Source organism: Pseudochaenichthys georgianus, chromosome 1 (genome assembly GCF_902827115.2).
Source record: "Pseudochaenichthys georgianus chromosome 1, fPseGeo1.2, whole genome shotgun sequence".
Lineage (NCBI taxonomy): Eukaryota > Metazoa > Chordata > Actinopteri > Perciformes > Channichthyidae > Pseudochaenichthys > Pseudochaenichthys georgianus.
The window spans coordinates 27,553,089-27,577,010 of record NC_047503.1 but is presented as its reverse complement, the minus strand read 5'-3'; the positions used below and the strand labels follow the sequence as shown (position 1 = coordinate 27,577,010).

Sequence of the window (23,922 nt, the reverse complement as noted above, 5' to 3'; positions counted from 1 at the left end):
GAAGCAAAATTATACCAACAGTCCCTTACTCTGCCAGATAGAAATGTGCGTGATTAGGGATGTGGTGTGGTGCTGCCCTCTCCTCGTTAATTATCTACAGCACTAATTGCCAAGTGAGGAGAGTGGGCAGGAGGTTTGGGTTCTTAATAGAGACGAAAAATAATTGAATTCTTTTTTTTCTTCCGTCTCTCTCTCCTTCTCTTTTCCTCTCACACTTCATCTCTCACTTCGTTTGGGGAACTGGGGACTCGTTTCATGTATAGTAAATTGGCAATTTATTCATGATGAAGTTGGTGGTTTGGAGAGGCTTTCATGCTGTAGGGTGGATTGATGGAGGGAGGTAGAGTCTGCAAGGTAGACTGAGAAACAGAGAAGGAGGTAAACTAGGGGGGAGGGGGAGAAATTAAACAGAAAGAGAAGATTCACAGAAACAAAAAATGGAATGCGAGAGAAAGAAAAACAATAAAGGGGGCAGTGAGGAGACAGTAATGCTCAATGACAATGTCTAATTTGCCCTCTATTTATGGATGGCGGGTCAGAACATGACATGCTGCACATTTAAAGCCTGATTTAGCTGCAAACTCATCCTGTCAGGGAAGACAAACTCCAACAACAACTGACAGATAAGCCAGCTTCTCTGATGAAAACATTTTCAAAACATGCTCTTTCTCGCAGCTCAGCCAAGCGAATAAAAGAGGAAAACAATCCATTCTTTCTTTCCTCTTCTCTCGCCCCTTTCTTACTTTTTTTAATTCTAAAATGTTGCGAAGTTTGTCTTTACTGTGTACACATACTGTACATACATGCTAAAGTGACCATGCACCCCTTCTGTAGCTGGGAGTAGTAGAACAGCCCAGCTCTAGTCTGTCTTGCCGCTGCTATTTACGCTGGATTACCCCAACGCTTCAAAGCATTTCACTTCTGCCCCATTTACTGCCATGTGAGTGTGTGTTTGCATGCTGTGGGTTCGCATACACTCATGCGCGTGTCTACCCTGTTATACATAGACACACACATGCACACCAACTACACCCTTATCTGTCTCTGCAGAGTCTCTCCCCTCTTTGAAGACCTCTAAAAAAAAAACCTGTCTCCATTTAACCCTCAAGTCCTCATACTTCTGCAGATAGAAATGTCACCAACGGCACTAGCGCTTACAGGCACACGCACATAGAAACACACACACATGCACATAGAAACACACACACACGCAAACAAGTTTATTACATATTTGAGTTTCTGATGTGGAGATGTCTGGACCTCAAGGAAATCACACCCCTTCTTCTCCTTACCTATCCCTCTCCTCGAAAGATCCAATCGCAGCGACAGCGAATTACATTTCAATGAAAAAATTATATGAAATTGAAAATGCAAGGTAATCAAAAGTTCAATAAAAAGCAATGAAAAGTTTAATTAGAGTAGAACAGGGGGGTTATCTGAAACACATCAAAGTGAGAGTGTTTGGAACTAGCACTAAGATCGTGAGCGAATGGAAAGCAGTGCTTCTGCTGTCATATCTGCCTCCAGAGCACCCCCCCCCCTTGTCTATCTCTCTCTCTGTTGCCTCCACTGATACTGTACAGCAAGTGGAGCAGAATGATGCACTGCAATAATTCTTCCAGCCCCTTGTGCACACCCTCCAACACACACATTTTAATGCCATCACACATAAAAGCACACTTTCATCCCGGACACTATAACAATGCACGGCAACAATGTATGGCATTTATATGTCACTGCATATGGCCTCGTTCAAGCACAAACTGCATTAGAACAACAAAGAAAGCATTACTTCCACAATTCAGGCAGTTGACAGGAAAAGCGGGTTTTCTCTAACTACTATGTTTGTGGTTTTGGCAATATTTTCATTAATAATTGCACTCATCAAGTTAATTGCAGGGATTTTGGTACATTACAATATTAGGACGTCCAACAGTGCAAGAAACACAAGCAGTCGGAAATCATTCAGGTTTTAATGAAGTCTCCTTCTGACAAAGCTATTAGGAGGAAAATGGGAAATTGTAAAAGGATTACTAAATAAAGTGTTTGCTCACATTTTTCATGCAGGGTTAAACGTTTTTTGTAGGGGGAGAAAAACGTAGGCCAATATGGGTATTATTGTTTATCTCAAGTGAATGTTATGTTTCTTGAAATAAATTAACTGAATAAATAAGTGTTACCCAAAAGTTACTGGTTGAATAGCTGACTTAAACTGTACTGAGAAAAAGTATGAAGTAGGTCAATTACAATGTACTGTGCAACCATTTCTATATTAAAGTTTTAAATAGGATAGGGGGAGGGGTATAAATGAATATCTATATGATAATGTTTTATGTAAACCTATTAAATTATATTATGGTTCTACCATAAAGGGCATTAACATGACAATGTGGAGTATAGCCTTAACATCCCTACAGAGCTCTTATATCCATAACATAAAACACGTGCACTTTCTGTAGAGAACATTCAACAACCTGTATGTTAAACTGAACTATCGATTAGGGCTATAAGCGGGAAAGAGAAAAAAACACAAAAATGACAATAAATAAAACTTTTTGCACCGCAGCGGGTGCAAAAAGCTGGTTACAGAAATCAAATAACCCAACACTATTTATAGTATCAACAGCAGAATAAAACATAACCAAGGCAGACAACAGAGAGATGTATAAACAGCACAGCGGCTGCAGCCACAAACACATTATTAGAGAGCTTGACGGTTATAACACATAGCGCACTTCACGCACGCATAAGCACGCACACGCAGCTTCCATGACGGTCTCGGGAGAAATACAACCATCAGATGCCCCTTTCACACCAACGCGGTTCTAGGGCCGGTTCGGAGCTAGATTCTGATAAGCACCGGTTTTTCCTGTTCACACCGCAGCGGAGCCGGCTCTAAGCACCGAAAACCGGTGCTTACCAAGCACCAAAAAATTGTCGGTCTAGAAGCAAGAACCGCATACATCACGCTTACGTTGGAGGGAGGCGAGATTAACCTGAGCTAACAGTTTATGGCGAGTACGGCAAATACAAGTTGTAACAAGCAGTAGCGCTGAGCAAAGTGACTAGAACACAACCACACACTTAAACAGTAAAAACACAGTTTATAAAGTCAGGCAACACTAACCAAGCTTCGTGTGATTCTGTTTATTTCTACCTTACTTTGACCATCCGTTCACTGTCATTGATCGTTGTGGAGAGCAGGCACACGTTTTGTATTATAGCAGCTATCGGATGGAATCAATACATGGGCTGCACACGTTGTCATGTCCGACTATCACAAGTAGAATCATAATGAAAAATACGCCGGTAAAATGTGCCTGTAGAAAACGGTTTATGCTCAAATCATTTGCATAATATTACATTTTCCATAAACCACAATTTATTAGAAACGCGTATTGAAGCTTGTAGTCTACCGTCACACTCAGCTAAATGACTGAGACAGAAACAGATTTGCCGGTGTGTACGTATGCAAGGGTGTGCTTCATATCCACTGCTTATTCTGCTGGTTTACTGAAGCAGTGGATTAATTAGTTTTTGTTTACATGTTGCCCTCCCAAACTCATCCAATATGCATCCTAATTAACTGCTAGCGCTAAAAGAGGACATAATATTATCATATTACCTTGTTGGCTAAGCACCCATTTTTTGTGTGTGCTACACTGTATCCACATTTGGATATCACACCCCCAAAATAAACAGGTAGGATTAGCTCTAATTCCAGAGGACAAGTGCACATTTTGTAGCACATGCGATCAACACTGGAATGAGTCATTACCTGCAGTGTTTCTCTACGTACTACTCCTTCTGTACATACTGCAAACAAAGACAATTGCTGTTGCAGCCTTCTTTCCTCCCTCTTGGCCTTAACACTGAGTGAGAAGAGAAGGAAGGACATCAGATGGTTGATGTGTGAATGACTGAATGCCAATAAACTGATGTCTTTCACTCTTCCTCTCTGGCTTTGCAATTCCCCACTGGACACCCCCTTTGCTTTTATAATGGCACTTGCGTTCCCTTTTCCATTTTCCCATCCACCCACCTTAAGAGAGAGAAGCATTGAAAGTGATAAGTGAGGGATGGGAGTGCGTTTGCAGAATGGTGGTTTACAGTCTGCGAAAGAGAAAATAAAGAGACAGACGGGACTGTGAGATGGGTGTGTTTGATAGCACCTGTATTCGCTTTTCCGCCTCTCTTGTTCCCAGCAGACGCCTGTCACAATGGACTCACTGGACTGTTTTATCGCTCTCCCCTTCTTCTTCTCTCCCACCAGCTCTATTTTCTCTCAGTTTCTTTATCTCTCCCAGGGTCTTTTAGGATGTGACTCTGTGTGCCTCTGTGTATATGTGGGGTGTTCATGTCTGAAAATGAGTTGTTGAATTCTTAAGAGCAGAAAGGAATGTGTGTTGGAGACAAAATAAGTATTGTTTCCTGGAGAGCGACTCATCTATGTGAGCCAACTCTTCTCTGTTTGGTAATATTGTTGGATTCGAAATCGTTCAGGGCGGCTGGATATGACCCAGCAGACATTATCTGATAAAATGTTAATCTTTTCTCAGCCCCTCAAGCACAACTTTTCAAACTCAAAGATAAGACTGTTACTTAGTCTTAAAAAGAGAGGAGAAGGCGGGGGGAGAGAGAGAGAAATGAGCTAGGTTTGGGGGTGTAGACACATGGTGATTGCAATCAGCTAATTAGCTTAGCTTGATTTTGAGGACATCTGTGATGGATTTTCAATCAGAACATTCTTTTTGTAAAGAGAGAAAAAAAGGAAGGTGGTAATGAACATTATAAAGTGCAGACCATAACTTTAGACATTTGTTTTTAATTTAACAGCTGTGTTTTGCCTTTGTTACGTCTGCATGGGAATGCCACATTTGCATCGCTTACATCTTATTTTTGCGTGTCATGATTTATCACCATGATAAATGAAATTCCACTGCATTCTCAACGTTGCATCACACTGACTGCTGTCTTCAGTGGGGAAGCAATGCACTTTTTTACTATGATTGATTTGCCATAATTAGCTTCAGTGACTGAAAGTGTTAGCATTATCTTCCTCCTTGTGACCTCCGTGTTTCTGCTGCTGCCCTAGGCTATGGTGGAGACGGTGAATAATTTGCTGCAGCCACGAGCCCAGGCGGCCTGGAGAGAACTGCCCACCAGCGGACAGCTGCACTCAGCCACTCTGCTCCTCGACACTGTGGAGACGGGAGCTTTTATGTTAGCCGACAACCTCCTCAAGACCGACACTGTGCAGGAGACCACTGACAACATCCGTGAGTACATTTTTTTTTGTCCCTCCCTATCTTCAAAACTCAGTTGGACCCTGCAACTGTCACAGAGCCTGCTGAGATGCCCTGGAGCAAGGCACTTAGCCTCCATTTGCACTGGTGAAGCTTCACAGTCACCAAGTGTTGAAAACTGTGTGGCTGCAGCAGGCGTGTCTCAAATGTTGAATTTATGGCTAGGCTAGAACAAAAGCATCTCACATCTTGTTGAATTTTACCTAAGTACAAAGACCTAAAGGAAATCATTTCTGCAACATGCTCAGATTTAGGCAAAAATGTAATTCTTAGATTTCACACATTTCCTTCTTATATCTTATCATAACGTAAACCAGGTGGCTGCTAAAGATCTAAGAATATGAAGGCATTTTTAAAACCCGTCGCCTCAGATCTATATTTTATAAGACAAACCAGAAACAAAGTATACAATCTAGCTTCACACGGCTTAAACAAAACATTATATTGTTATCTTTTGTAGGGCAGAATAATGCTATTGTTTCTCCTCTTTGACTGTTAAGAGAGTTACTGCCTGGCTACATGATACATTGGTATTGGTTACAGTAATAAATGACAAAGAGTATTTCATTTAAAATTACATAAAGGGTAGTAGAGGTGGCATTAAATATCTTGGATTGCCAGCTTTGTAAAAATCCTGCTTTTTAAATAATAAACATCATTATAATACTTTATAAAACGGACAAGTCAAATCAAGCAATCTGATTGGTTCTTAGCCGTGATATACTAAGCGTATACCATGGGTAGAATTGTAAGTTACTTTTCACAACAAGTCAGTATCCCTCCGTGTCTGAGAAAAATAGTATAACGTTGGGCTGAAAAGCAAACTGCCTGCAGTTTGCTTTTTTCATACTGGAACAAGAAAGCAGCGGAGAAGTAACGGGGCAGAAACCCTCCTTTTTACGCAGCGGTTCAGACATAGACATCAAACGGCAAAACATATTCAGTGTGCAGTTCCTTTGGCATTAGGGCAGGGATATCTAGATACTTTCCAAGGTTTGACATAATGAATTGTGCTACTTTTAAAGCAAGCAACGATGTTTTCAAATCTGTAATCAAAGAGGTCCGCAAAAACACTATCGGCCAATCAGATTGCTTGATTCGACTTGTCAGTTTTATAAATATATTTACATTTCTTCCGTTACGGAACAAACTTACAAAGCATAAGATGGAAACATTTAAGATTAACTTCGACCTCCGGGGGGGGTCTTACTATGGAGGAGTGGATTGAGCAGTGCCTATCTCCAGAAAAAAAAGCACCTAAACACGACGACATGCAGAGCTACGTGAAGAGCAGGTAGACCAACTGGAAAAGTACCACCATTCAAAAGCTTTCTGATGCAGGTCTTGAAACAAAGCAGAGAAATTATGACCGTTAGTGGCCACAGGTGCGAAAGCTCTCTCTCTAGAGCTACTGGAAGCCCAATCTCGGGGACCGGAGAAAGTGGAGCAATATTCTCACCACGCCAAGCAACAGCCTAGAACAACCTCAACAAGTAACCACGTAAGCCATGCTACTGATGCTGGACAGGTTTTCAGTGGGTGCACAATAAACGTCAACATACAAATGCATGTAAATAAATAGCCAAATAATGGATCAACGCTCTCTGTCCAATATGTTCGCTAGCTGTTAGTGTTGTTGCATAGCAACCACCTCGCACTAATGTTTCGCGCAGAAGGCAACGGAGGGACTATTTTATTTTGAACATCATTATTTACTAATAAAAACTATTTAAATTAGAGTGTGTATTTGTTTTCATATTGCCACACTTGGTAACCGTTTTATAAAAGCAATAGCTCACTTCAGGCCGTGATATATGCTCGCGTCGGGCCGAACCACGCCCCTTAGCTGTGATATAATGAGCATATACCACGGCCTGTCGTGAGCTATTGCTTAAGTATACAACATGATGTGTTTGTATATTATTTCATACTATGTAAGTTTTTAGTTAAGATACATTTACTTTCAAGAATAATTTCAGACTGACTCCTCAGTGTAAAACATTTCCTGGTATTTGTGTGTTTTACTCCTGACATTTCCCTGTGTTTTTTATATTTCTGTTGTCAATTATTGTCTTACAGCACTTTGGCTCGACCAAAAATTGCTTTTAAATGTGCTATATAAATAAAACTTGATTTGATTTGATACTCAATGAACCACTCCGACAAATGAGTAAACAACACAACACACAGAAAAGAAAATGTGTTCCCAAATCCCAAAGATTATTAACTATTAATTATACATGTTGCTAACATTTCTACTAACAACGTGTACAATATACTTAATTTACAGCTTTATGCGCCCCTATAATGTAGAGCCTGTTTTATTGTGTTATCCCTTCATTAACATTCAACAGATGCCAAAGATAACCATGTTGAATTTCATGTATCCCAGTCTCGAATCAGAATACAACTGTTAAACAGAAGTATCTAATTTTGAGTCCGGAAAAAACATAATATAACCAAATTGGAGGGAGTCTAATTTCACAACACTTTTACTAATTCAATTATCAAATCTCCTCCTTAAATGATGGTCATTCCGTGATTGGACTTGAAACTGAATGAATCATTTGTAAACTCATGTCCTTGTGTTACAATAGTAGACTACCGAACAAATTACTATTCCAAAAAGCATTATGTTCAAATGACTACCTTATACCTGTCAACCTCCATACACATAGTGAGGCAAAACACATAAGGGAAAAATGATATCTCTGATTGTATTTTCCAAAGATTATTAACTATTAATTATACATGTTGCTAACATTTCTACTAACAACGTGTACAATATACTTAATTTACAGCTTTATGCGCCCCTATTATGTAGAGCCTGTTTTATTATGTATAGCAGGCGTGTTAAAGAGGTCCAGGTTATCCTTTCAGAGGTATTGAAGGGTCACATCCACAGAGAGAGACACATGCTCATCCAACAAAACGCAAAGGAAAAACTGTCTTTAGGGATCTAAGGCAGGGATGAATTGTTTTCCAAAGACAATAACACTTATTTATTTATTTTTCCCGTATTTTCTTCACTTTTAGGCAGAATTGACAAAGCAGAACAAAGCTAGTTATTATGGGGTTGTGCACATCGCTCTACTCTCCTCTCTTTCCCCCCTCCTTCCATCCCTCCTCAACCTCTCTCACTAATCCTCTCATCACTGGGCATAAGGCAGACATACTGAAGAACAAAACCCCTCTTTGCTTTTCACGCCTTTGGTTCATGATATATCTCTGAGCCATCTTTTTATCTGGCGACCAGCGAGTTGCACCCACTTGTGTTTCCCTTGATTATCTTCCTGTTTACTTCCTTTTTGATTTGATATTTCAAAAGCTCCTACAATTATTCCCCCCATCACTAGGATTCACTGGGCTTGTACTGTATATGACCCAGGAGGAGATGAAAAGTGATGAAGGAGGAGCTGGGGATGATGAGTAAAGAAGAAGAGTGGATGAGTGCATGCCTGAGGGTGATGATTGTGGTGGAATGTCAAATTATGCTCTAAGGGTTTTCTTTGCTCACTTTCGCATCAGTAAGCAATGAAATCAAATCTATTTAAGTCACACAACACGACGATATCATTAGAGCATTTATTTGACATGCCGGAGACAGAAAGCAGAAAGAAATTCTACAAAATCATTGCTTTCAACATGACTCTTGCTCTCTCTGAAACAATCCCAACCATTGCCATCCTACACATTTTTTACTTTATATAATTTCAGACTTGTAACTCATCCAATTTCTTCTGCTCTCCTGAAAGCACCACATACATATGGTTACATAAACAGTAATCGAGATGGAGGCTACCACATCTCTGAAGAAGTTAAAACAGGAAATCGTCTTTTTTGTGAGAAATTTGGTCTCTGCATTCCTCTCCTTTTTGTGCCGTTAATCTTCCCTCCCAGCTAATCCAGTGGGCAGATCCACCATGATTATCTCTCCCTTTTATTCATAACCGCCTCTCATCTCTTTCTTTTCTCTCATCCTCACTTTTCTCTCTCTCCGGTTCCTCCCTCTTTACTCTCCTCATTGCACTTTTAAGCCCCCCGTGTTTTATTTTTTTAACAAGTCTTTCAAAGGAGAGTGAGCGACAGGAATAAATTATTTGAATTACACATTTTAAAGAAGCCCCTGCAGCTACAGTAGGTGATATTATTGTGTTAGATTGTTTGTGTGACTATGCGGCTATGTGACTATTAGGCGTCTGAATAAATTGTATTATTATTAGAACCAAAACAGTGATTTGAAAGGATAACACAGCGTGCACGTGTGATAATGATAATGAACAAGTGTGTATTTTAGTAGGAGGATTGTCATTACCAGCAAGCTTTAATTAGATTAGACTCAGCGTGCTTTGATATCCCGTCGTTGTGTGTGGGTGTGGATGCGTGTGTTTGTATATGTGCTTCAGTGTGTGGGTGTGTGTGCTAATGTATGTGTGTGTGTACATAGCTTGAATGTTTAGTTTGGCTTGTGTGCAATAAGGGACACTTAACCAGTGTTTCTATTTCTTTCTGCCATATTTGCATATCAGTGTCTGTGTTTATGTCTGCCTTTCTCACTCTGCCTCCATTTCTTCTCTCCCATCCTCAGCACCATCTCTTGCCTTTGTGCCCTATCTATTGTTCTCTGTGAGAGAACATAGACTTCCTTCCTTCTATCTCTCCTCTAAATGTCTCTGCTCATTCCCCATGTATCGTGCTTTCTCTGACTACCCTCTTTCCTTGCTAGCTACTCCAGCACTTCACTCTGACCTCATCAACTTTCTTTTCATTTCACCCTCTTCTCCACTCCACCGCCTCCTGTGCTCTCTTTCCCATCCCAGCACGTCCTTGTGTTGTTTATTTAATCAAGGAGCTGTTTTTACCATGAAAGCAGTGTATTAATCACCGAATCACTCAGAAGCATGAGATAGAGATACAGCAAAGGTATAATTAGTCCTTAATTAGAAACTTTATCTAATACATTACACGGCCGTAATCAGGAATGCGCTAACGAACCTCGATGGTGAAATGTGTTTCCCACAGTACAACAGAGTGGTTGGATTATCTACCTCGATGTGTTGGACCAGTTGCCTGGAGACATTGTTGCCTTTTTCAGTATGGAAATTCAAGATGTTTCATTTTGCCAGCTTTTTTTTCATTTTCTTTGTTTAGACGAAGCGAGGATTCAGGATTCATGCTCGTGTTCTGCTGTGAAGCACTGAGTGAGAAAACATGGTTATTACAAGAGGCTGCCAAACAAACCTGATGTATCGTGCTATGCTGTGACTTGACATAAGGGTGTGTGTGTGTGTGTGTGTGTGTGTGTGTGTGTGTGTGTGTGTGTGTGTGTGTGTGTGTGTGTGTGTGTGTGTGTGTGTGTGTGTGTGTGTGTGTGTGTGTGTGTGTGTGTGTGTGTGTGTGTGGCAGAGCTGGAAGTGGCCAGGCTGAGCACGGATGGGAACCTAGAAGACCTGACATTCCCTCAGTCAGAACTACATGGAAACTCCATCCAGCTGTCAGCCAGCACTCTCAAACAACACGGCAGAAACGGTACAAGAGAACTCTCATTATCTCTTTTTCTCACTCTCACTACTATGAGGTTTATGACCTCTCTGTCTTTCTCTCCCCCTCTCTCTATTTCTGTCTGTTTAACCCACTAGCAATATTTTGTTCCCATCATTAAATTGTTCTCTTATATATCCAGTGCCTATTTTTATCATGGTTTAAGCCAACAGCTATCAAGTGCATCTCCTCCATTTTCCCGTGTGTCTTCTTACAGGTGAGATCAGGATGGCCTTCGTGCTGTACAGGAACTTGGGGGCCTACCTTTCCACAGAGAACGCCAGCGTCAGACTGAGCAGCGATGCAGTCTACCCAAATTACTCCGTTATCGTCAACTCCCCGGTCATCACGGCATCCATTAACAAGGACAGCAATAAGGTTTACCTGTCTGAGCCTGTGGTCTTCACTGTCAAACACCTACAGGTAAGGACGATGCAAGGTGCTGACTTCTTTTTTAGGATAAAGGATAAGGCTGATATTGTGTGTGTAGCCAGGCTTAAAAGAGTTTATCCCTCTGTGGCAGAGACTTCCACTGCCATCCAAAAACGTAATAAAACACATGAATGAGCCACACAGTTGAACAGGGAGACATGTTTCTTCATTAAAATGAACATGGGAACTGTAGTTTATTATGATTACATTTCACACGGTTCTTGTGCTATAAATACTCGAAAGAGCACTAAATATCTGTTAATCCACAGCTTAGAATAGTTCCTAGCAAATGTACTATTTACTCCTGAAGTAGCTGTTAATAATAAGATAACATCTACAATGCCCAGCTGTCCAGGAAAATTATTGAGCATTTATACAAATAAAAAAACATATATTTGTGGATTGTTTTTGAATATTTTTGACTTCATTAGAACAGACTAAGCCTGAGCCAAAATAATTAATGATTAATTCAATGAATAATGAAATAACGTAAACCCTGTCCTTTAACCAACCCACTCTCACGGCATTTCGTGTTCACCAACACGATTTTTAATCTATTGATTCGTGTTCACCAACACGATTTCCCCCTTTTTTTCGTGTTACACATCACGATTCTAAAAGCAATGTGTTCTACTGGTAATGTGTTTCGTGCCTGCAGCACGTCTTTTTCTCCGGTCGGGTCGTGGAAGACCGGAAGCTGTGTGGTTCATAAAAACATGTTCTTACTCAATATCAAGCCACAGTTATTGTTTTTATTTTAAATCGTATAATTTCGGACTTTTGTTGCCGTCTGTAAGGAAAATAAATGGGGCTCAGAGCCTCAGGATACTGAAATCTGTATTTTTTAAATCTTTTTTTCCTTCTAATTTGTTATTCTTTTCAAAATAACACACTGTTATTTACTCACCAATAACACACAATTATCCTTGCTTTTATTGATTGCTTTAATTTCATAATCTCGTGCTTTATTGGCGTCCGTCAGGAACTGAATTTCAAAATAAAAATAACCGGAAACAGATCTGCCGTAGTTCTTTATTTATAGAGCCCTGATGAGAAGACCTTTGGAAAAACTGGAAGAAATGCCGTCGAAACTGAATATGTGACGTGGATCATAAATATATCAACAATTAAACGACATCTTCAATTTCTCTTCACACAATACGTCTCCTTGCAGTATCAACACTAATTCGGCTGACTTTTACATTTGATCTAATTCGTAGATAGCAGTGGCGAGCCGTGACTTGTATACCTAGGCCCTCTGACCCCCCCCCCCCTTCCCTCGAAAGAAAAGAAGCGATATTACGTCACAGCGTATACTTCAGCGGAATATCAAAACAGCGGTCCGGGGTGCAAAACGCATCAATGACAGCGACCCTCTACCATACAAAACAACACCATTTATATAAACACCTATCGTGACAGGGCACCCACAGCCAAGTAACAATTACAAATGAATTAAGTCGGCAGGGCGGCCCACATTGAAAATGACACAAAGTCCTGTCCTTTTGGATGAAGCACTTGGGGTCATTCAGCTGATCCTTTGCCACTCCAGTTTATCATTGTAGGCTAACTCAATCTTGAAAATGACTGGTTAATAATTTCGCAACAATGTCATCACTATCACTGACATGAGCCATCATGAACGAACTTATGCTAATCATAAATCTATCCATCATAAATCTATCGATTAGATTTATGATTCGAAAATAATAAAAGTAGGGTAGACATGTGGATATTATCCGGCTGAACAAAACGTGCATTTATCTAACAGGTTCGTTTTCCACAGACCTTATTTCAAGCTATTTTCCAAAATCCTATGGAGAAATCCCATTGCTTTCTGTCGAGGGAATCCGAGCGAAGCTTACTTCCGGGTGTTAGGACGCGTCACTGCACCACTTGCATAGACCTCACAGCGGGCGGAACTTGTCATAAAGTCCGCGAAAATTAAGCCCGCCCATTTAGAGGGAAGATATGATTGGTCAATTGTACTGTCATTTGACATTCCTCTCTCATTGAGTTACTATAGCTGGGAGCTGGCCCTCTGTGAATGTAGAGAGGGACCAACAAGCTCTCTCGTCTTCACATAACTCGCAGAGACTGCATTTAACCCTTCACATTCCAACAGAAACTGAACAGGCAGATTCGAAATATTATTTTAAATACAATTAAATCAAGTTATTTTGGTAAAACTAATGAAAAATGTAACAACAAAAAAATATAAAAAATAATATTTTTTAAAAAATGTTTTTTTTTAATGTTTTCAAATATTATTTTTTAGAATATCTTAGGCCCTCACAGAGGGCCTAGAGGGCCCTGACGGCTCGCCACTGGTAGATAGGTAATATTTACACCATAATGGTGCACAGCTGATATAAAAGGACTTGTAGTTTTTAAAGATATTACTGATTTTCTTTGAATATAAGAATGTAAATACTGAGTCTGAAATAGTATAGCAATATGCTGTAAAATGATGTGAAAGCATGAATAAAACTACACATCTTCAGATGTTGTACATACATAAGTGTTCTACACTAATAATACAAAGTTATTATGGCTGTGTGCTCTCTTAAAATATTCAGAGTACATACTTTCATAGGGGAAAAGTAGAAGGTCAATGATAGACATATAGAATATAAAAAATCAAGAAGATACTGTAAGTGATCTCTACAATAAAACAGTTTAGTGCTGGATGTACAAAGATATTAATAGGAGGAGGTGCAAAACAGAAAGACGAATTAACCTTTATTTAAACATTAAATAATACTTTAGATTAAGGTCTTCTTTTAAATAAGAAAAAAACTTTGGGGGTATCTATCTACAGATAAATATTAAGCCTGACAAAGTACTTAACGTCTAATATATTGCTTTCCTGCAATGTTAACTATGTTGAAGCACTTATTTTAACTGATCTTATACATACTGTATGAATTATACTCTTATGTATGTAGATATTATAAGAAATGTGCAGAATATGACAGTTTAATGGTGGAGGTACACACATATTGATAGATGTCTTGTTATGCGCTGTTGAGGAACCTGTGACCCAAGATTTTCATTCATTGCATAACTACACCGTAGTTGTGTATATGATATGTCAATAAACCTTTGAAAATCTTGAAATCTTGAAAGGGATGTGCAAAATAGCAATTACATACAGTTTTTAATTAACTATTAGTAAAGAATAACGAATAATGAATATACTTTATTACTCGTTTCCATTCATGTCAATGGCAGATAAATGTTTAGTCTTCTCAAGCACCAACTATCAAATATCTCTCCTGATTGTCAAGTGCCAACAATCAGGAGAGATATTTGATAGATCTTTTTTTGTCAAAGGTTGATTTTTATATTCTATATTTCTATCACAGACCTTCTACTTTCCCCCTATGAAAGTATGTACTCTTCATATTTTTTTAATCAAATATAACACATAAAAGCAATAATTCAATAACGTGCTTTAACCACTAGGCGGTGCACACAAGGTACACACAGCCATAATAACTTTGTATTATTAGTGTAGGACACTTATGTATGTACAACATCTGAAGATGTGTAGTTTTATTCATGCTTTCACATCATTTTACAGCATATTTATATACTATTTCAGACTCAGTATTTACATTCTTATATTCAAAGAAAATCAGTAATATCTTTAAAAACTACAAGTCCTTTTATGTCAGCTGTGCACCGTTATGGTGTAAATATAACCTATCTACGAATTAGATCAAATGTAAAAGTCAGCCCAATTAGTGTTGATACTGCAAGGAGACGTATTGTGTGAAGAGAAATTGAAGATGTTGTTTAATTGTTGATATATTTATGATCCACGTCAAGTAATCAGTTTCGGCGGCATTTCTTCCAGTTTTTTCAAAGGTCTTCTCATCAGGGCTCTATAAATAAAGAACTACGGCAGATCTGTAATATTTAATGCAGCCGAACCGTGTATTACAATGCCGTTATGTGATGACTTTCAAAGAGAAAAGCAAGAGCACTCGGAATTAAGTATTCTTTTTTTTTTTTTTTAAATGTTTTACGGATTTCATATCATAAAAACACCAAATCCCAGCATGTATTGCGGCTAATACATCCAATCAGCGAGCTTAAACCATAGCTGAGGATCTTGGGTAATCGCTCGAAATGCCTACGTCTGTTTCCGGTTATTTTTATTTTGAAATTCAGTGCAAAGACGTGCTGCAGGCACAAAACACATTACCAGTATAAATACATTGCTTTTAAAATCGTGCTGTGCAACACGAAAAAAAGGGGGAAATCGTGTTGGTGAACACGAATCAATAGATTAAAAATCGTGTTGGTGAACACGAAATGCCATGAGACTGGGTTGGCTTTAACAGACTCTAGACCTGAGACACAAACATGAGTATTTGAGACTTGATTTTGATTTGATTTATGTGGGCTTGACTTAGTTGAATATTTCATTATTATGCTATGTATTTAAAGTTCTTGGTCATCATTGTAACTGATTTTCGAGATGTCTTTACAATAATTGACTTGATTGACTTGCCCAATATACCACAGCAAGGCCTCTGATATTGACAATAATTAGAGACTGAATAAGAGAAATATTCCATGCTTCATACTTTATAAATTGTGCTACTCAGCGCACCACTTTTATCTTGTGTTGCTCACTCAACAAGGACATGTTGATCCAGTTGGTGATCCAGCTTGTTGGCAGCAAAGAAATCCTGTGTGTCACTTGCTCATTTTAAGAGTAACTTTACAAACCCAACACACAAAGCTTCATCAGTTGACACAACACAAGCAGCGTATACACTTTACAATCTCACACAACAATCACGGACACAGCGCCTCCTGCCATGGCCCTTTATTTATTTGTTGCTGCACTCTCGCATTCTGTCCCTTCTGTTTGTTGTCTTGTTGTCTTGTGTGCTTGACTCCCTCTCTGTGTTCTTCCTCTCCATCCCTTTCTGCACCAATCCCTCCCACCATGTTCTCACTTTCATTGGCTCTCCCAACACTTAATCTTTCTACCTCCCACCTCCCATGACTAAGTATCCGTTCTCTGCCTTCCCGCTCCACTACCCATCCTCATCTTTGTTCCTCTCTCTCTCTGTCTCAATTTCTTGCTCCATGTCTCGGATTTTCTCTCACTCTCTCTCCTCCTCCCTTGCCCCTAGCATTCGGAAGAGAACTTCAATCCCAACTGTTCATTCTGGAGCTACTCCAAGCGCACCATGATGGGGATCTGGTCTACCAAGGACTGTCGTCTGCTGGCGACCAATCGCACACACACCACCTGCTCCTGCACACACCTCACCAGCTTTGCAGTGCTTATGGCCCACGTTGAAGTGAAGGTAGGCGTTCATTCTGCTGTGCCTGCCAAGCGGGGATGGGCAGGATCAAAGGGTCAGTTGTTCATCATTTGATTAGCGGTGGCTGGCAAGGCCGGTCGACATAATCTCAAAAGAGGCAAGGAAGGAAGGGAAGGAGACCACAACATCTGGGAAATAGATTAGCCCTATGCAGGCTCTCCACTACTGAGTAATCATACTTGGCAGGAGACATTTTACAATTGATTCGTCAGGCCAGGTGACATTAGTTTGACAGAAAATTAAAAAAGGAATTTAAAAGGAATCTGTATTACCAAAACAGATGCTTTTTTAATTAACCACAGACACTTGAACCAAAAAAAGATGCAGGTCCTTTCTTATTGTAACAATTACATTTCACAGATCAAAAAGTGAAAGGGGCTCATTTATTTTGATATCCATGAGTCACTGTGGGCGGTGGATAAAAACCTCATTGTCCCGCCATGTGTGGGATAAGCACTCTTTGTCTCCCTCTTTTGTTAGGTTAAGACCAAGTTCCTTCACCACAAATCGGCTCTTGTAACTCTGGATATTGTGTGACACCCAATCTCTCCCTCTGGGCCAGAGGATGTGTGTTACTTCTAAAGGGGTCATGGTCAGAGCTAGCTTGGCAACCCTTTGTGAACACAGTGTGAGGGTTTGAGCAGTAGATCCATCACAGCAGTGCTATGTTGAACATTGCTCTGGCTGCCAGGTCGCAGGACACTGATGGATAGAGCCAGCACACCTGTGCAACGCAGCGTAACGCTGTGGCCCTGAACGCTCAGCGACACACAGCCCCACTCACATCAGTCAGGGGAGGGGGGATGTGTGTATTTTATACAGTATGATTCATGTTACAGTATGACTCATGTATGTTATTTTTCAAGCCAAAGCTATACATAACTAAATACAGTAGTTTTAAATGGCTATTGAATAATCCACTTTTCTTGCACTTCCCACAGAAAGCAGACAGCATGCACGACCTGCTCCTGGATGTCATCACCTGGGTGGGGATTCTGTTGTCGCTGGTCTGCCTGCTTATCTGCATCTTCACCTTTTGCTTCTTCCGTGGGCTGCAAAGTGACCGCAACACCATCCACAAGAACCTCTGCATCAGCCTCTTCATCGCTGAGTCACTCTTCCTGGTGGGGATCAACAGGGCTGATCAACCGGTAAGACTGCCAAGATGTTCTGTGTGTGTGTGTGTGTGTGTGTGTGTGTGTGTGTGTGTGTGTGTGTGTGTGTGTGTGTGTGTGTGTGTGTGTGTGTGTGTGTGTGTGTGTGTGTGTGTGTGTGTGTGTGTGTGTGTGTGTGTGTGTGTGTGTGTGTGTGTGTGTGTGTGTGTGTGTGTGTGTGTGTGTGTGTGTGTGTGTAAAAAACAGCATGTGGGCATGCATATTTGTATGACTATAAGCTCATTAATAAATGAAATCGATAAATAAAAACAAATATATGGCACACAGTCTCCATTTCAAAATGTTTAATGTATGCTGTGTTGGCACAGACTTGGCATAACTTTCTACTGACCGATACCACGGATCATACCGCATTGTTGGCAAAGTAAATTGTGAAATATTTAATAACTGGCTGTCAGTGGTTTACCACATTGCAGCAACATGAATAAGGAACAGCAGATTTGTTACATTCATCTTTCCCGGAACTAATCCAAAGCAGAGATTTCTCTTATTGGCTGTTAAACATACCATACATTTGTATTCAAACCAGCCTGGATTGTGGCACTTTTCTCTCTTAAAATTAGACGGGGATGGGGAATGAATTTACTGGCATTCTTTGTTCTGCACTTGCTAGGTTTTCATAACATCATTACTATACTGAGCATTAGACCCTTTCCAAGATTAATCGTTTTACAGTCTGCGGCTAATTCAGAAAGGATGGCCAACAAAGGCAGAAGCAGACAAACATCATCTTTAACTTCAGGCTAATAGCTCAGTCAGGTTGTTGTGTTTCTTAAATGGCAAGTTAACTTTAATATAACAACATGTAGGTACAGAAAGAGCTAATCTGTGTGTTCTTTTGTTCCCAGTTGTAACAGAGGTGATTTACAGTGCATAACACAGACTTTGTTATTGGCTATTAGGCCCATTTGTTTGCTGTGTTATGCTGTGCCTCAGTCCAAAGTGACTTTTGTTAGTCATTTCCTCCCTTAGGCTACAAAAGCTGTAGTATTTCTTGCTAAGGAATCCTGTTGGCTTCGTTTTTTTCTTTTTTCAAACTAATACTTTCACAAATAAAGGCCATGTAAGGCAGGATACTGAATGTGGGTTCAACCTGATTTGACCATTCATATATTTCTCCCAAGATAGTGTGTGCAAACATCACTATTAAACTGTTAGATCATCCTGGTTGAATCCAGGCCTGTGTGGGTCAGAATGTTGGACATTTTATTGAAATATTTACTCCAGATATTGATCCTGAAATTGCTGTCAAAGTGGTGTCACTTATTTAAATTGTTGTAGTCTTCAACACAATGCTATTGTATGGGGTCAATCATGTGTAAGTGCCTCTGAGATCGGTAAGAGCAGAATTCATGTTTGGGGAAAATATGCTGCCAATATGTAATATAAAGGCAGGTAGTACAGTTTAGTAATTCAACAGATAGTAGAAAAATACTTAAATATAATGTACAGTACCAGGTTGTAAATGGCTTATGAGCGTAGCCAGGCCAGGTCAGATAATATATGTTGACATTCAGACAAACCTCTGGGTTTATTCTGGGTCACTGTGTCACAGTCTTTACTGGCTCTGTGTCATTACGTGCATCAAAATGTTAAGTGAGTAATACAAGGATCCTTATTCTTCAGCTATGCATTCAGGTAAAGATTGTTAATGCAACACTTTTTCTATGTGTAATATTAATTTAAACACAACTATTAATTACGGTGGCCCTGAAGTGCAAGACACCACAGCATTTCAGAAAACACCACAGCATTTCACAAAACACCACAGCATTTCACAAAACACCACAGCATTTCAGAAAACGCCGCAGCATTTCACATTGGACGGAAAGGGTATTCCTTTAGGGAGAACACTTCTTGTTTGTGATTGGACAGAGCCAGCCAGAGAAGCACTGCTGTGATTGGTTGTTTTTGCTGCCAGTCAAGAAATGACGCTTCGTGATTGGTCAACACCCGACAGCGAAATATGTCCCAACCATGGTCCCACAACGTATGGTCCCAACACATCAGCTGTTAGCACACACTCAGATCTCACAGCTCCTCATATCTGTTCAGAAACTGGACAAAAGTTAAACATGTACAAACCACAGACTGTCTATGTCATGGCGAATACAGTCGCTGCTTTATTTATGTCTGTATGATGTTGTTGTGTGGACGGAGCAGCTACAGGTTAGTTTAGCCTGATGAATCCGATTCAGAAAACACGCATTTTAAAAGCTTTTCGCCTGCCGTCTTGTTTGCAGACTTGTCAAAGCGTTAATTCATGGTTTTTACTAACTGCTATCAGTATGTAGTTACTTCGGCATCACTTTGAAACGTGTATTACAATTAAATCATGGTCAAATATGTTCATTTTGTTGTAGGATTTATATGGAGATACGCCCCGTCCCCTCTCCAGCGCCTCTTGTTTGAATGACAGCATTGACAGGAGCAAACACAGCTGACAGCCGCGGTGAAACTCGAGCGATTAGAGCGATGCGAATATTGGGTGGTCTACCATAGTATTTACATGGAGATAAGCCCCTTAAAAACCATGAGTTAATAAAGCATTAATTCTGTATTTACTCCTGTCATTCAAACAAGACGCTGGAGAGGGGGCGGGCCGTATCTCCATGTAAATCGGAATCGGATCCATCAGGCTAAACTAACCTGTAGCTGCTCCGTCCACGCTCACAACAACGTCATACAGACATAAATAAAGCAGCGACTGTATTCACCATGACATAGACAGTCTGTGGTTTGTACATGTTTAACTTTTGTCCAGTTTCTGAACAGATATGAGGAGCTGTGAGCTCTGAGTGTGTGCTAACAGCTGAGCTAACGGCTGATGTGTTGGGCTAATCACAAGCGTCATTTCTTGACTGGCAGCAAAAACAACCAATCACAGCAGTGCTTCTCTGGCTGGCTCTGTCCAATCACAAACAAGAAGTGTTCTCCCTAAAGGAATACCCTTTCCGTCCAATGTGAAATGCTGTGGTGTTTTCTGAAATGCTGTGGAGTTTTCTGAAATGCTGCGGCATTTTCTGAAATGCTGTGGCGTTTTGTGAAATGCTGTGGCGTTTTCTGTAATGCTGTGGTGTTTTGTGAAATGCTGTAGTGTTTTGTGAAATGCTGTGGTGTTTTCTGAAATACTGTGGTGTCTTGCACTTCAGGGCCACCGTAATTAATGTTGTAACCAGTCAACAAAATTACATTATCGATCTTAAATTAAATTGAAAATTGAAAAATTACTTTATTCACCTTTATTCGATTTTAACTTTTATTTTTAGATTTAACATTATAAGCTGCTACAGGCCCCATCCAAAGGAGCAGGTTGACAGATTCAAGTGGACTCAATATGATTTTAAAAGTGTTGCCATTCACTGCTACATTGCTGCTTGTGTGAAAAAGGCTAAAATAACTGCACTATTATAACCTAATTGCTCACTTTCTACTTTTCGCTTCCACTGCCCAGACCTTACCAGATTTTGTTACGGTTAATGATGCATGGCTGCTGCTGCTCATGTGGAACTGCACTCAGCTTTTTCAACCCACAACTGCAGAAGAGGAGGAACAATAACAAAATCTAAAGCTATGTACAAAAAGAACCAACTGGAATAAAGCGCCATCGCTAATGATTCAGTTTTGGCTCGACTATCAGGGTCCACATGGTCTGCATTCTAGTCACAGCCCTTGTTGTATAATCCATATGTTCGCATTCAATATGGATGGATTAGGACCTTAAACCTCACTTGGATGCAAATACTTACACAAAAATCGTACGAGTCAGATTCTCCTCTACTTCCTCTGGGCAAGGTCACCCAAATATAATCAACATTTACTGCAGGCAACCTTGATGTGTGCTGTCATTGTCTAACCGTGCAATGTAATGACATAATGCAGTTTTGGACATTTTACGCATATTTGTGCTAGAGAACCTGTATTAACTTTGTGAGCTGTTTTGAATCTTGAGATTTTTTCTGTAAGGGAAAAAGCGCTCAGGTCTGTATCTTTGATCCCCTTCATAGTATTCAAGAAGGCTAGAGCAGCCTGATGCCTTTGTATCCAGCTGAGCATTCAATAATAAAACACAATTTACAATAATAAAATACAATTTAACTGTTATTGACATTGAGGTGTTTGTATTCCTCGATGTGTGTCGGAGCAGGAATCATGTTGCTTTGTACAGTATGTACGTGTGCCGATGTATTTGTGTGTGCCGTTAATTACTGGTGACTATTTGTGACCTCCATTAACATCTTCAGCGTCACTTAGCTCGCAGCCGGTTAAGCCAGTAATTCCAGCAGGAAAAAACGAAATGACTTTGCATAAGCAGCCAATTTTTTTAACGTGTGTGTGTGTGTGTGTGTGTGTGTGTGTGTGTGTGTGTGTGTGTGTGTGTGTGTGTGTGTGTGTGTGTGTGTGTGTGTGTGTGTGTGTGTGTGTGTGTGTGTGTGTGTGTATGTGTGTGTGTGTGTGTGGGTGTGGTGTGTGTGTGTGTGTGTGTGTGTGTGTGTGTGTGTGTGTGTGTGTGTGTGTGTGTGTGTGTGTGTGTGTGTGTGTGTGTGTGTGTGTGTGTGTGTGTGTGTATCTTGGTGTGAGTAAGCTACACTGTGCGATCATTAGAAATGGAAATGAGTGACTCCCTCGCCCCCTAAACTCATTGTCTCTCAGACATTAGGTAATTGTCTCTCGCTGCAAACCCCTCCATTATAAAAGTCTGTCTGTTAGCTTTCCCATTCAATGATTTAGGAGGAACTCTTTAGATTAGTACAATACAATGAATGTGAAGCGCCGGATATAACCGCTCAACTTCTTTTCTTGAGCACCCCTCTTTTCTTCCCATCGTCTTGCCTCAATTGTTGATGTGGTTTTAGGTTTGATACCCCTCTTTCATTTCCCTACTGATTCTCTTTTTAATTCAGGAGACTGTGTTTTCTAAGTATTTTATCATCTGCCTCCCTCTCTCTTTTACATTCCTTTCATCCATAACCTTTCACTGGCTACACAAATGCGATTCAAATTTGCTTAACTTGCATTGTGAACGTTAAGCCACTGATTGGTACAGATCAAAACAAATGTTATTATTTCTATTTGATATTTGATTAAGAACTTGTACAGTGTTTTGATTTTGAAGGTCATCTTAAAAAATTCAGTTCAGCTCAGCACAAAGATGCAATTCAGCTCTAATAGTGGCATAAAATCACGACAATCTAAAATGACGTTACTGCTGGCTTTTTCCAAGAATATGTCAATCAATCGATCAATGTTTATTTATATAGCCCAATATCACAAATGTTACATTTGTCTCAGTGGTCTTCACAGTGTGTACAGAATATCAGTATGACAATACGACACCCTCTGTCCTTAGACCCTCACATCGTACAAGGAAAAACTTCCAAAGAAAACCCAGTTTAAAGGGAAAAATGGGAGAAACCTCAGGGAGAGCAACAGAGGAGGGATCTCTCTCCCAGAACGGACAGACGTGCAATAGATGCCGTGTGTAAATCGAAAAGATAATAAATTTACAACATATATATATATATATGTCAAATTGAATGTGTGCTTCGTCTCTTTCATACCAAAGGGCTGAGTCTCATAGTTCGACTCGTTTTGTTATTCGTTGGCATTGAACATAATCATAATGTGTTTTCAACAATGTTGCCAAGTTGTTCGCCCCTCTCACCATTTCACCCCCCCCCCCCTTCTCTCTCAGCCTCTTTTGAAAGTGTTTTGCTATTTATGTATGAAATGTGGACAATCAGCGGAGGCTGCCGCACCAACTTGTCACTTCTATTCTCTCATTTATCTGCTTAGATATCTTGCAGATGTAGAGTAAAATGTGAAGGAGGCTCAGCTAATATTGCTGTCTTGAAGTGATTTTCCGTCAGTCTGTCGCCTGTAATTGCTCTTATAGTTCACTATGATTGTGAGACCCATTTTCTATTTTACTTGCCCTCTTCCTCTCCTATCTATTCCAGCATTGGCAGCCCAATTGTTAATCCTGCATATTTTCTTCCTTATGTGAATATGATAAATGATGAAGTCTGACTCATACCCTTATTGCTTTCAGGGTTTGTGTTTCTTTCTAAACTCATCAGTGCAAATGTCCATAGTGCATTAGTGTTTGTAGGCTCA

General features: G+C 40.0%; 1 protein-coding gene across 1 annotated transcript in view; it reads left to right on the top strand.

Annotated features, from left to right (window-relative positions):
* adgrl3.1 (adhesion G protein-coupled receptor L3.1) overlaps positions 1-23,922 on the top strand; it is a 137,616-nt gene that overhangs the window by 94,248 nt on the left and 19,446 nt on the right. Inside the window, exons 12-16 of the mRNA XM_034081404.2 lie at positions 5,096-5,279; positions 10,713-10,835; positions 11,065-11,270; positions 16,436-16,612; positions 17,572-17,781. Of these exons, the coding sequence (XP_033937295.1) occupies positions 5,096-5,279; positions 10,713-10,835; positions 11,065-11,270; positions 16,436-16,612; positions 17,572-17,781 (900 nt within the window). The remainder of the gene's footprint in view (positions 1-5,095; positions 5,280-10,712; positions 10,836-11,064; positions 11,271-16,435; positions 16,613-17,571; positions 17,782-23,922) is intronic.